General features: G+C 43.4%; 1 protein-coding gene across 2 annotated transcripts in view; it reads right to left on the reverse strand.

Moving 5' to 3' along the window:
* ANOS1 (anosmin 1) overlaps nucleotides 1–14,521 on the reverse strand; it is a 154,390-nt gene that overhangs the window by 38,808 nt on the left and 101,061 nt on the right. For both annotated transcript variants that reach the window (XM_037013428.2, XM_037013427.2), the window contains one exon: nucleotides 2,739–2,961. In XM_037013428.2, the coding sequence (XP_036869323.2) occupies nucleotides 2,739–2,961 (223 nt within the window). The remainder of the gene's footprint in view (nucleotides 1–2,738; nucleotides 2,962–14,521) is intronic.

The raw sequence follows: 14,521 nt of genomic DNA on the forward strand, positions 1-14,521 counted from the left end.
TTTTGAAGCTGCCTATAAAGTGAGTACCCCATCTTCCCTGTACATACGCAGGAAACCAAATTGAAAGCTTGTATGTGTTTGTTTTGTTATGTTTTTTAATTAACCCAATAAGCAATAAAAGGAAATGTAGGATAGAGATGGATATCTATCAATTTACTGCAAAAGTTAGGAAAATTGTCCACTCAAGTGAGTGCCGTGTGCAGGACTATCCCGGAAAGGAACTCCTGGACCAGGTGGGGGCTGATGTTGTATTGATTTTGCCCCCTGATGCCTTAGCCTAAAACAAACAATTGATAAATCAGTGATTTCATTAGATTAGAAATTTTTGTTAGCAAGAGATCTTTTCATTAACTTCTACTCTACTAGTACGATGACATATATTAACATATATTAATACAATGGTGCCCAAAGATGGCTTGAGGTTTAGGGTCTTACTATGGCAGTTGGATAGAGTCAAAGGAAACCTGACAGGGGAGCCAGCCAGGTGGGAAGAGGGCTTAGATGTATTTCTGGTACCAATCACCAAGTCCTCAGCTGTCACTCTTAGGAACTGGGAGCAGGATAAGATCATCTCTATGACGCCGGAGTGGGTCCCTCTTCAAGGCAAAGATTACACAGACAAGCAGAAGGATCGGGGGGCCTGCACACCGGCTGCTTTGGGGCACTAATAGGGCAACGTGAGGTGAGCGGGATGGCGGCAGCTGGTACTCTAATCTGCCAAGGCTGATGCACACGCCTGTGGTCTAGCTCCAAACATGCTCTTCTCCTCGCAAAGCCCAGTGCTGGATCAGAAAAGGCCCTTTCCCCGAGAGAGGGGCCACAACCCTCTTGAGAGTGAGCAAGCAGCTTGACTCCAGGAATGCGATGAGGGACTTCAAGTGGTTAATTAGCTCAGACTGTCAATGCAAGGCTCTAACAGGCTCCTGTGGAGCCCCTCCTGGCTGCACAGGCTAACTCACGCACCAGGACTGCAAATGCGCCCGGAACGCGGAAACCAGCCTGCCTTCAGGGGTACTGAAGAGGGCAGGGGAAACTGTCTAGTGTACACCTGCAGAGCTTTCCCAATAAACAGAGTATTATCCTTACATCATCGTGCAAAAGCCATTCTCAGAGTCTGCTTATTCCAGTCATGGTTTCTTCTCCATGAATTGCCTCTCTCCACAAAAAAAAATCCAAATAAAGAGCTACTTTGTAGAAGATTGACTTCAGCACTTAAAAAAAAAAATCCATCATAAGTAGTGAAGTGTAAGTTTAAACTGCAAGCACCTTTTAATAATCATTTATGCTGGCCCTTCGTAGAATGTTTGCCTTATTCTCGGTGAACTAGCATATTTGAAATTCATACTGATTCTTCAATGCTTTTATATAAAAGCATATTTTAATTTATATTACCTCTTTAAAATGCCCTGCTTTTAAAACACGAAAGGTTTTACGAATGGGTTTTCAACCATCATTCTGAAAGCATCCTATTTTTATGGTAAATGCTAATACTTACACAGCAAATGATCTATAATAACAGAAAAGATTTCAGAATGATAGACTTTTAAAAATGGAATGGTGTTAGATTTTATGTAGGGATTTTATGTGGTTTATGATGAGAGGAACGAAAACAATAACGCTTTAAATCCATTAAAGAAACATCACCTGGTGAGAAGAGGAAATTCAATTATTCTGAATTTGAGACCTATTATTTACGCCAGGTTTCCAAGGATCCTATGCAGAAAGAAGAGACACAGGATGGATGACACAGGTTTTAGATGAGAGTATTTCTGAGTAAGATCAAGAGGGAGAAGGAGAGGACAAGGATGGGCTGCATGAATGGACTTCTGAAAATAGCTGCACGTCATTCACCCGCATCGCTGGTCAATAGTCTTTTGTACATAGTTTTTTAAAAAACTTATCTGTGTTTAGAAATCACATATAATTGGTGTGTGTGAGTGAAAGTGAGAGAGATTCCTCTTTCTACTTGTGATGAACAGAGCCTAGGGATTGATTTATTTCACTCTTCAAATTACACCCAAAACCGTATTAACATTCTACGTGTCACAGCGTCCTCTGATGGTACCCAAACCAGACGTAATACATCAGCATCAGTTTGGCATAAAAGAATGTCGTCACATTGGACGACATTGGACAAGAGGCTGGTTGCGCTTACCGACGAGGAGTTCAGGGCTCTGGAAATGGCCTACAAAGGCCAACTATGACATGTGCTGAATGTTTTGAAGAGTTGAATCCCTCCCCGCCCTCAATGCTCTGGAAGAGGGCAATTCCTCCATGGAGGAACTCAGGAGACTCATCAGGATGTTTAAAGTCCACACGGCGACACTTCTGTTCCTGGCTTGTGCCAACAGAAAAACCACCACACTGGTGTATTTATTATACATTTTTCAAGCGTGCCATCCCCAGCCCATTTTCCAAAGATTTCTATCTATTTCCTCCAGTGTACCCAGTGGAGCTTAACTGATTTATTCTTAGTGGAGAAAAATACCATGCCATCATCGTACATGTTAAGTTTAAACGTAATCAGTGTGAATGATCTGCTGTGCCCCAATATGACGTCACTGTGGCTGACGTCGAAGATCCATTCATATTCTCAGATGTTCACATGCAGCACAAAGTAAGTTTCTTAATGTTCTGTCTTTCTTGACATGGTGACATGTGGATGGACACGCTTCCCCACACGCACACAAACCCCCGAGCTGGCAGGTGCCCTGCACCGACTCGGCTCTGCTCTTTACCTTTGTACAGCGTCTTGGGCACCTGACAGGTGTGCCCGCACCCGTTGGAACAACACTTCTTGACCCCGGAGCACTCGCTGTCCACCTCACAACTTTCCACGCAGGCGGCGGCAAAGCCACTGGCTTTCTCGGGCGCCGGACAATCCCCCTGCTTGACGGACAGGATGTACTTGAGGAACTCACAGCTGGTCAGGCATTCGTAGTTCTTTTTGGGGAACAGAGGCTGATGGAAGAGAAGAGGAAAATTCCCCCATCAAAGACATGGAACCTCAAATGTCCAAAACCTCAGAAAGGCAGGTCAAAACTCTTCTGCCATCAAACATTTTCCTCAAGTGTTTTAAGAGTAAGTGCACTTGCTTTCTTTTCTGCGAAAGAAGTAATATTTCATGCTAACTTCCTAAAGGAATACGACAGTTTGTAACTTCAGATCGCACACAACACATACACATCAATGGCACATACACCCATTCGCACAGTATCACATTCTGAGTTCCAAGCAGTTGTCCAATAATGGGTTATTAACATTTGGGAAATAGCATTTCAGGGGCCCTTTGGACTATGTATATATACATATATTTTCATTTCCTTTTATTTTCTCCATACACTATAAATACTCATCAAAATGGGTTAGCTGGCGGCCTGTGGAACCTTTATAAATCTCACGGCACTTAACACATACATTGATACCTGATCAAAAAGGGCCCAAGTCCGGTTAATGGGGCGTTTGTAACAGCGTCCAGCCTTCGGAGTTGATGTGCACTTACCGATCCGGAATCCCCACCGAGTGGGGCAGTAAGCGGGCGAACAGCCGTTAGAGACCCAGGACTGCTGGTGACCCAGCTGGTTTTGAACAGCCTCCGCTGACCGCATTTCAGCTCAGCCCAGAATAAAAATTAGTGGGCACAGGTGCCCCCTGAGTCACTTCAGGGCCACACCGACAAGAGTGAGTCTTGGAAAGCAACCCCGACCAAATGCATCCTTTTTCCTTAGGAAAAGCGGTTGAGAACAGCCTTCGGTCACGGCGAGGACATGAGCGGCAATGGGCGGCTACTACGGCCTTTTCTGCCCCTGGAGGGGGTGCTGCTGGGCTCCTGGGGCCCCACCCAGGGAAGGACGGGGCGATGCCTCTGTGCGGCCCTCCCCCCGTCTGACGGGAGGTGGTTGGCAATATGACCACCGCCATACCCACCTCTTCCCTAATCCTAAGCCTGTCCCGCTAAACCCACTTATCACCTGCCACACAGCTGTCCGGCCGGGTGAACTCCATGGCCCTCCATTTACCCGCTTTAGAGGGGCCCTGGGGACACTAGTGGCAAGTCTGGGGCCACTGCGAGCCTGAGCTTGAGGCAGTGCCCATGGCACGTCCCCAGCCTCCCTCTCACTCACTAGCCGGATGTGGCAGTGCCACGGCCTAGACGGTGAGAAGCCACAGACAGGAGAGACCGGGATGCTGCTGGGTACGCGGAGAGTGGCGCCCTGCCTGGAACTGCTCCCGTGCCGCGTGGACGTGGCCCAGCCTGGGCGCTCGCCAGGGCAGTTCGCCTGCCAGAGCATGCCAAGGTCGGCGTCATCTGAAATGGGCCACGGCAAACGGGTCGCTGTCGCAGTGTCCAGACGCTGGAGGTAGGAGGGCACCTGCTGTTACCATCCGGTGTCAAGTCGCAGGCAGGGCTGCAAGGATGCACGTGGTGGCGCAGGTGGGCACAAACCCAGGGCCCATCCGGCACCAAGCAGCTGAGTGCCAGTGTGCCACCCACCACTCCACACTGGGACGAGCCAGCAGTCTCCACTGCCAGCACCTGGGGACGCCTGGGACCAGCCGGGTCACACCTGCTCACGCCCACCCGCGCCCTGCCAGCGGCTCCTCTCTGGTGCCTGAATAAGGCTCTCTTCCACCTGGGACACCTGGGCACACCTGGTACCTGAACACCTGGGCAACCCCTGTAAGGCCTGCCCGCGCACTGCCAGCAGCTTCTCCCTCTCCTCAGGCAGGTAACACCAGCTACCCTGGCAGGAGACAGTGCCAGTGAATGGTAAGGGCCACTCACCAGGGAGTATTTCACACAACGGCGAAGGTATGCTAACAAAAAAATAGAAAGAAAGGCAACTACCTCACCATCAACAAAGCCCCTGGTTTGAGGGGGTGGGCAGAAGAGAAAGGAATGTCTCTGGCCCTTTCTCAAAAAGAGGGTTGATTTTAGCCTATCATTTGCCATGTGGACGACTGGAAATGTCCCTGAGAACCCAAAATCCAATCAGCTTCAGCACAGACATGGCCCAGTGACCCTGGGCACCCCCAATGCCTGTGTGCTTTGTTCCACCAGGCTTCTTTTCCCCAAAAAAGATTGAATCAAAAATCTGCATAGGAGTCAAGACAGCAAATGATACATTTTGTGTATTTTACCACAATTTTTTAAAAACCTATGTAAGAGATAGAAATGTGTCCATTCCTTAGGGATGCGTGTAGCATCAAATAGTGGTGTTCCCCGATAACTGCACTCTTTCTGATATTGTAAATTTAACATACATCAAGGCATCAATAGTCTATTACAATTACATACAAGGTAAAAAATTCATTAATAGAAGGTGGAACACTAAAATCACTAGTAAGAAAAGTATAACTCTAAGGTTTGAATTAGAATGGTGGATGCCTAAGAAAACTGGTTGTTAATAATTAGTCATGTAAAATTTGAAAACATGAATTGAGTTGATTAAAATAGTGTCTCAACTTAAGAACTTTCCAGGTAAACCTTAGAAGGCCACAGTTTCAATAGAGAAGTACCACAAATTTGTAGCTAATTAAGTATAGAAAAAAACTTTAAAACATTTACAGCATGATTGGTCCTGAAGGCTTTTCTCTCAACTCCACACAAAGTTCGTTTTCCTGTTAGCTATTTAGATGGTTTTACTTTATTGGCTTTTGAAGTTCTAAATTTAGGTCCAATCCTAAATTAGGAATCCATAAAGTATGTGAAGGGATCTGTAACACTTATGGAATGGTTACCAGCTTTCCTCTTTCAACAGAATGTATACGATACATGCACTGAAAGAAAATACTTAGTCACCAAAATCATCAGCGCCCCACCTGCCACAGGGGCTGAGATTTCCAAGGAAAAATAATTTTATTTTACCTGGCAAGTGTTTTCTGCTTGCTAACGGGGAACTCACAGTGACGTACTTTGCACCAGGGTATAATCAGATCACCTCACTTCAAACTTCTTCACATGACAATAAGGTATGAGTCGAGAATCTGATAAGAAACCTGGGCACTCTGCTCCCATTATCCCAATTATCTGTGTGCCAACCAGCACCGCCTGGAAGGGTGAAGGACAGGAAAGCACACATGGTATCTTCTTATCTTAATAACTTGCTTACCGAGCTAATGAGGCAGAATTCAAAACAATAAAAACAGTGCCCTAGCCAGATCTGAAACATTTCTTCCCAAAGAGGGTAAAAGAAGAATGATCATAATATAATTAATTAGCACAGTAATACAGATCTTCCCGTTGCTGTAAAAGGGGTTCTGTACATTTACTCAAACTTTTCCCTTTTTGGTATGAATTCAAAAATGAGATTTCCTGCTATGATTACTTTGAGGACCATGGAAACAAAAATGTTCATCTTTCTACTGGCGTTTTCTAGACTGGTCCACAGGTTTGAGATAATACAAATAATGATATGAATATTACATGAGATCATGCAAAGAGCTAAGCCCTATTATGCAGAGGTGGCACACAATGGGTACTCAATAGGAGAGGAGTCATTGGTGTCTCTCTTCTTTTCCCGCAGCTACAAATTTACTGTTTAACATTTCCAAATTCCTGTTATTTTGACAAAAAAATGTTGTAAGATCCAAGATAGAAATTTCTCTCTGCTTCTTCTATGGTGTGACTAGCCACAAGTTTCCAACATGCTCCTGCCAAGTTAAATTCAGAAAATCAGCACAGAGGGAATGGCTGGAATTTATAAGAAAGAAATAGTCTGAGTAATTTAACTTAAATGAAGGTCATTTTAACAAACACATGGATGTGATACAATAACCAACCATACAGAGAGGTTCTGTTTAACCGTTTGATTGTTTGTTATGTATTGAAGGCAAATTCTGATGTTGTCTATCAATTATCTTGGATAATTATCTTGGATTAGGTTGAAAAAATATTAACGGTCTGTTTATAAATTGGAGAGCATATGGTGTCTGTACACAAGGTCTCTCACTATGCCTTCAATCATAGCTTAATGAGAAGGTACTAGGTGAATGGAATAAGCACAAAAATGTGCACAGTTTGGAGAAAATGGTATGTGAACTTTACATATAAAGAAATTGTGTGAATTGGTCCCCAAATGGCAAGCTGGAAATCCTATGAACAAAGGTCAATTTGGTATCAGAGAGCAACCTCCTGACCATTAAGCCTGTAATATATCCTGTATTATCAAAAATTAGTTACTCATAGATTTGTCAAGAGGGGTGTGCAAGTTTTAGGAAAACTGCATGTTATCCAAATCATGACGAGTATACCAGGCATCAGCTTCATAGTAAATGCAAAGGTGGGGTAACACAAGATGCATGTGCTAAATGCTGTATTTCTTCTTTACGTAGTTATATCCTATCTATGAAGGCAAATTATTAATGATAAAATTAATGCTACCACAGTTCCTTTATAAAACTATTCATATGAATAATTTCACAAACTGCACAAATGGCAATCTTTTGCCAGGTCATTGGCTCCAGTTTAAAATTCAGCAAGATCATGGTTACCACGGTAATGAATTTTTATTGGTTGTTTGCTTTCTACTGCCCTTACCTTCTAGAAAACTAAGAATGGAGTAGCCTTGAAAGATCATGTATTTTTCTAGAGTAGTTTCTTATCTAATGGGCATCATTATTCAGAGAGCAAAGTAGTAAAGGAAATACACTTGGGTATTAGTGAGAAATCCTTCATATTTTAAGGAATGTCCTATGCAATATTAGTTAATTCTTATAAATCTCTCCTACATTTCATCTCTTAGCCAAAAAAGTAAAACGTGTTTTTCAGTGCCTGACCTGGGTAATACGTGAAGCCCAACTTACCTGTGACAATTGTTTTTAATATGATATTTTCATTTATAAAATTTTTATTTTATAAAAATAAAATGAAATAGTACCTGAAATCGGTAAAGGTTCTTGAACACTTTTGAGAAAGATAACTTTTATCTTCATTTTGTCATTTTGTTTGGTGTAAAAAGCAGGGTATTGTACAATAAAATAATTTGTACAGTAATCATGGAAATGATGAACATAAAAACATCCCATTTATTATTGCATCTTAATATGATAGAAATCATAAATATGAGGGCCTCAGATATAGAGAGAACGTCGCATGTGGTATTCAGTTCCATTCAACAGAATTGTACCATGTGCTAACTGTCCAATACGGCAGCCTTGGCAGAGAACCAGGGCCTGGGTGGATTCTCTTTCTGTTCCAGCTGATAAACAGAAATATAACCTTGACAACAGAATCCCCCGAGATGAGTTCTCCAGGGCCACCACCATCATCACAGCGGTGGTAGTGAACCCCTAACAGGTAATGCAGGTCGAGAATAAATGGGCTGGTACAAAACTCAGTACACAAAGAAAATGAGGCAGATACTTACATATTATGTGGGAAAAAACATTTGCGCAATCCAACTTGGACTTCAAGTACAAGAGGTAAAGTCTGTTGGGAACAGTCTCAAAGAAAATGGTATCTCTGGACTCTTTTTTAAAAATAAACAAAGATACGGTCCAAATTAAAAAGCCAAGTATAAAAAAATCAGCTTAAAAGACATTAGTCATTTTATCAATCACATAAGTATAAAACTAAAATTAAAGTAGCTCCTCTGGTTAGGGAAGAGAATTTGATATAATAAAACTAAAAATGAGAAACACAGTGTGTTAGACAACTTGGTGGGCACACAAGCAGTCGTGTGAGAAACGTGAGTGTGACTTACCTTGAACTTGATCTTAGGACATCAGTAAATACTTTTAAAAATATGAAATTAAAAACATGCTTTTAATCTCATATTTTTCATAAAAATTTCCCCCTAAAATGTGGGGGTTATTTTTTCTTCTGTTATATTCAAGTAATATTATGCTATAAGCATTATTAAAATCTACCATGCGTACAGAGAGGCCAGGTAAGATGGTCGCCTAATATTAATGTGTCAGGGTCCTTCAGACCGCACCCAGGTTTGGTACGTCACTTGGGAGACCCACAGGACTCAGCATATAGTCGTACGCACGGTTATATGTGCCACAGCAATAGGAGGCAAAGCAAAGTCAGCAAAGGGGAAACTGGGACGGGGCACGGTCTGGGGGAAACCAGCTGCGGGCTTCCGAGGGTCCTCTCCTAATAGAGTCACCCTGGATGCACTTAACTCCTCAGTCCCAATCCCTTCTGTCAACATGTGTGAAATGTGTCAGCCAGGGCACCTCAGCAGAGACACAATGCCCAGGGTGTGCCTTGGGGACTGATCATCTAGGCACCTTCTGCCTAGCATGCAGCAAAAATCCTGACTCCCAGCAGGAAAGCAGGTATTCACCATAAACCACTCTGTTTGGAGTAATGGTTTAGGCACAGTGAGCCCCTCTTATCACTAGGGAATGGTGGGATCCCTCCCCAAATGTGATTTTCCAGATGCCCCCAACAGCCAACCTTTTTCGTGGATGTTTCTAAGAAAGCACTCTTTGATTTGCAATGATAATTCTTCTCTACACATAACAATGGCTAGTCCCAATGGTAGAATTTGGAGTAATGGTTTGGTTATATTCTCTTGTGTAGCTTATTATAGAAAGGTTTTAATGGGCATGTATAATGTCTATAAAAAAGAAAGACATTATACTATCAAAAAGACCTACCAGTTGTATCTTTCAAAGAAGGCATCTAAATACTACATATGCATGAAATAGGAAAAAGCCTTCTCAATTCAAACGTTTCTAATTTATGCTTGGAAATGCAATTATAATTTGCTTAGAAACTCAATTATACATACAAATTTATTAGATGTGATTAAAATTAATTTAGTTCCCAGGCAAATTACAGACCTTGGCCATGAATAATACAAATGTAGGAGAAAATTAGAAACATGCACACTAGGAAGTCCCTTCCTGTGAGTACATACTCTTGGTAAGTTACAGTCATCTTATGTGTATCTAGCTTTCTCTTCTTAAGCCTGCTTTAGTATTTATTTTGAAGGCAAACGTGTCACCTCATGTGGGAGAAATCAATGGTCAGATTCTCCACTGGGAGCCATGCTCTAGAATCTGGCTGGAAGATCTTTGGGCACACAAAATAATTTCAGAAATCCAAAAATTCCTAGAGAATCAAGGATGGCCAGGGCATCTTGTTTAGAGCATCCTTTCTTCCTTTCCCCTTCTGCCTGCATTTTGTTTGCAGACGTTACCAGACGTGCCTGTGAAATAACTCGCCCACGGAAGCACGTATACACTGATTCTTCAGCCAAACTGGCCTTCCAGGAACTAGGACTCTGAAGATGAGCAGAAGTACGAGAAGTATGCCTACTCTGCAGTTTATGCGCTTATTGGCAAAGAAAGGCATGCAACAGTTCGATTTGCATTCATATAAAGGTGGAAGCAGAAAGTAAGGGAGGAACTCAGGAGGTGAAAAAGGAGCAGACAAGGAGCAAGCTCGTCAGACAAGCCGTCTACCATCAGATGACTTCAGTGGGAAAGGGTGGCGGGAAGGACAGAAAAATGTTCTGGAAGCGGGGAACAGCAAACACAAGGGAACAGAAGAAAACACAGCCTGCTCCTCCACTCACGGCGCAGCAATACATCAGGAAGGTGGAGCTGGGTGACTTGGGGTTCAAGATTAATTGGGCAAGTCTCAGTTTCTGCAGATATAAAAGGAGGGTAATAATGATGATTGGTGCATAATATTACTCTGAATGAAGTCTGTACTGCAGCACAGATTCTGGCACATAGAAAGGTTTAAATTAGTGGTGGCTGATAATATCAGTATCAGAATTCTTAGTTCTGGAAATTCTATGAAACCCAGGGTACACTATAGGTGAATGATAGGTTGCCTAAAATCCTCACACCAGTAATTTCCCGTAAAAATGGAATACATTCTAACGTTGTCAAACGTAGATGTTTACTCTGATTTATGATTTTAAATTTCTAATAGGTCTCCATCTTAACAGAATTTTGCAAACACCACCGACCTTTGGAAACTGATCACAGCCACCCACGTTACAAGCAGAATCATACTTCAGGAAAGACGAGCATGTTTCCCAGCAGGGTGTCAGGTGACCCAGCTCCATTCGGACACTGTGCACCCAGACATGGCATTAGATCCCACAGGGAGAGGCTGAGCCCGCTAGGGCTGCATCCCCCGTCCCTGCAGAAGCCAACAGCAAATCCCGGTTGTCACGTGTGCTTCGGACAGAACGGCTACAGGCTGGATTCTCCAACCAGCTCCTCTGAGTCGGCCAATGAGCTGGAGCGGCTCACAGAATTCACAGAAACATTCCACCTACTAGCCCAGCAGTTAAATACCAAAGGAAGTGCCACACGGAAGAGATGGGGAGGGAAGGCGTGGGGAAAGCGCCTGGGGCTTTGCGGCCTCTCTGGGAGCTGTGCCCACATCCCCACGTGGTCACCAAGCTGGAAGCTCTCTGAATCCTGCCTTTTGGGTTTTTTTTTTTTTGCTATCATGAATGTACAATTATATGAACAACATTATGGTTACTAGACTCCCCCTGTTATCAAGTCCCCACCACATACCCCACTACAGTCACTGTCCATGCCTTCTGGGTTTTCACGGAAGCTTTATTACACAGACATACTTGATTAAATCATTGGCCACTGGTGCTTGAACTCCATCTCCAGCCCTTTTCCCCTCCCTGGAGGTCTGTGGATGGGACTGAAAGTTCCAACCCTCTAATCAAAGGCTGGTTCCCCTGGCAACCAGCTGCCCATCCTTGGGTGCATTCCCAAAGTTACCTCATCCACTTAACAAAGACACTTTGAATGCCTTCATCCTTTAGGAAATTCCAAGCAATTTTAGGGGCTCTGTATCAAGAAAGAGGTTGAAGATCAAATATATGCTTACCAAGCAACCAAAGATCACAGAAAGCTTCCTTGAAATCTCTTTTTCCTTTGTTTATACACTACTGTGTGGAAATCATGCCACATCTAGATTGATTGGACCATCACAGAGTGAAATAAAAATTAATGTAAATAAAAATTAATGTTATTTCCTTATGAATGTGCAAGGGAAATTACAACTACCCTAGGTTAGGAATATGGTTCTCAAAAGGAGTGATTTTAGCCCCACCCCCACCCCCGGGAGTATTAGGCAAGGTCCGGAGATGTTTCTGGTCCCCGTGACTGGGAGGGGAGCACGCCTGGCATCTAGTGGGTGGAGCCCAGGGCTGCTGCCCAGTCTCCTACAGTGCCCAGGATGGCCCCCTGCAAAGAATTATGTAACTAAAAAATGTCCACAGTGCCAGAGTTGAGAAATTCTGGATTTGAGCTATAAATTGATATATTAGCCAGCAGCATGCTAGTGTAAAAGGGGATAAGACTCCATCACCCTCTGGAGAAGCCTAGAATCCACTGCAGGAGACAGATCCTAAAAGAGCTGCCCGTGTCGTGAGTGCCAGCCAAAACAGACACGTGTACAAATCCTAGCACAACCAGTGGTGGTAGCATATGTTCAACAACATCTGAATGGTGTCAGCTGTGTGTCCCACGACAGGGGCACAGAGAATAAACTCACTGCTTCTGCTGTCATTCTGACTGCCTTTCAGTAAAGAGATAAAATGCAAATAACCATTCTAGCACTGTGAGTATCTGGTTGAAAAACAGGAATGATACCAAGTGAAATAAAGGGAAGGAGGTCCAAGAAAGTGCTGAGCAGGCAGGACGGCTGTCTGAAATGAGAAGGAATGAGTGAAGTATAGTGTTTAAACCTAGATACTGTGCAACCATAAAGAACAGACTCTGAAAAACCAGAGTAACCTCGTTTTGTATATTGACCTCCTGCCATGAAGCAACTATAACACTGGACAAACTGGACGCAACAACTTCATCCAGACGTTGCCCAACAGGTCAACAAGGACAATGGGCCGTGAGAGGTGCCACAAATGACGTGCACCCAAAGACTGCCAAACACGAGATGCTGGAGGTAGTCTGGATCCCCGGTGCAGGAAAGGGTCACCCACAGACAGCCCTGTGACTTCTGAGTCGGGAAAGACATCAACGTTTGAGGAGGCTGACGTAGGTGACTCCTGACGGCCAAGTATCAGGAAGGACAGAACTCTGTGCACCGAGAGAAAAGCCCAGAATTGCTGGGGGATGCCTGGCATGTTTGGCTGAAAGGTGATCTGAAGGGGCAGAACCACAGATGGCTGAGGAAAGGACAACCAGAAAACAGTAGGACGCACAATTCCTAGAGTTCTAACGACGTACACTCTAACAACGCACATTCCAAGCAGTCAGAGCGGAGAGATTATATAATACGCAGGGCACGGGACAGAGTCCTCAGGGACTCAGCACCTTAGGAAGGGGGATAAATTAGCCCTGAACTAAAGGCTGCTCTGAACCTGCCCTACGAAAATTTAAAAGCCAGCCTCTAGAAGAGCAAACGGATCTCAACTTGACTACACGCCAGAACAATGTCTAACACTTTTTGGAGAAACAGCAAAATTCAGAACACAAAATTTGGTATCCAACTCAAAATCCTCAGAAAGCAGAAACTAGGATACAGAACAAAAGGGGGTGAACAAGTAATCTCAAGAAACATAATCAGAAAGGATGGAGGTGGTTGAATTAGCAGGAAAGGACATTTGAAAAGTTGTTATAGATCTACTCTGTATGTCCAGGAATGTAGACAAACATGAACACAGAAGGGAGAGAAATGAAAAACACAGAAAAACCTATGTGGAACTTCCAGAAGTAACAATGAAGCAATGAAAAGTATGCCAGATGGGATTCTAAAAATGTTAGACACTGTAGAACAGATCACTTGCAGGGAATGTGAGGACATAGGGATAAAAACTATCCAAATGAAGCAAACAGGGGGAAAAAAATTAAAAAGAAACCTGATCAGAGACTTATTGACCCAGGAGACACTATAACAGTCCCAGAAGGAAGGGAGTCAGAGGATGGGACAGGAAAAAAAATGTTCGCTGATGTGTTAAAAATTTGATTGAAATCATAAGCCCACAATTAGAAAAACCTCGATGGCTCCCAAGAAAAGGAGCAAAAAGAACTCCTAGTCAGGGTCCACCATGATCATGTCACTTACCATCAGACATAGAAAGAAAACTTTAAAAGCAGAGAAATAAAAAGATACTATATGCAGTAAAAACAAAAAAAGATTTTCAGAAAATATGCACGGTAGAAGAGAGTGGACAGATGTTTTTGAATATTGATTATAAAGAAACTGTCAACCTGGAATTCAATACCCAATGAATATCAATATGGGGATAGAGACAGAGCAACAATTTTAAGTGTGCATTGTTGAATAAAGAGTGTTTTTTTTAATTTTTAAAACCATTTTCATTGATTTTCAATCATTATCAGCAATTGCATAATTTCTCTCTGTGGAATATCAAGAAAGAAATCACAAAAGAATTCACAGACATAGCAGGCAACTCACGTGAGTGCTTGACGCTGCCCCACCGCCCATACACGTGTATGCAAAGGCCAGTCCTTGGCCCAAAGGCATCGCCTGTCGGAAATGCAGACGGGGTATACCTGCAGAATCGGACTCCGCATGCCAACAGGCTTCCGTGTGCAT

Source organism: Manis javanica, chromosome X, assembly GCF_040802235.1.
Source record: "Manis javanica isolate MJ-LG chromosome X, MJ_LKY, whole genome shotgun sequence".
In the NCBI taxonomy this organism is placed as follows: domain Eukaryota; kingdom Metazoa; phylum Chordata; class Mammalia; order Pholidota; family Manidae; genus Manis; species Manis javanica.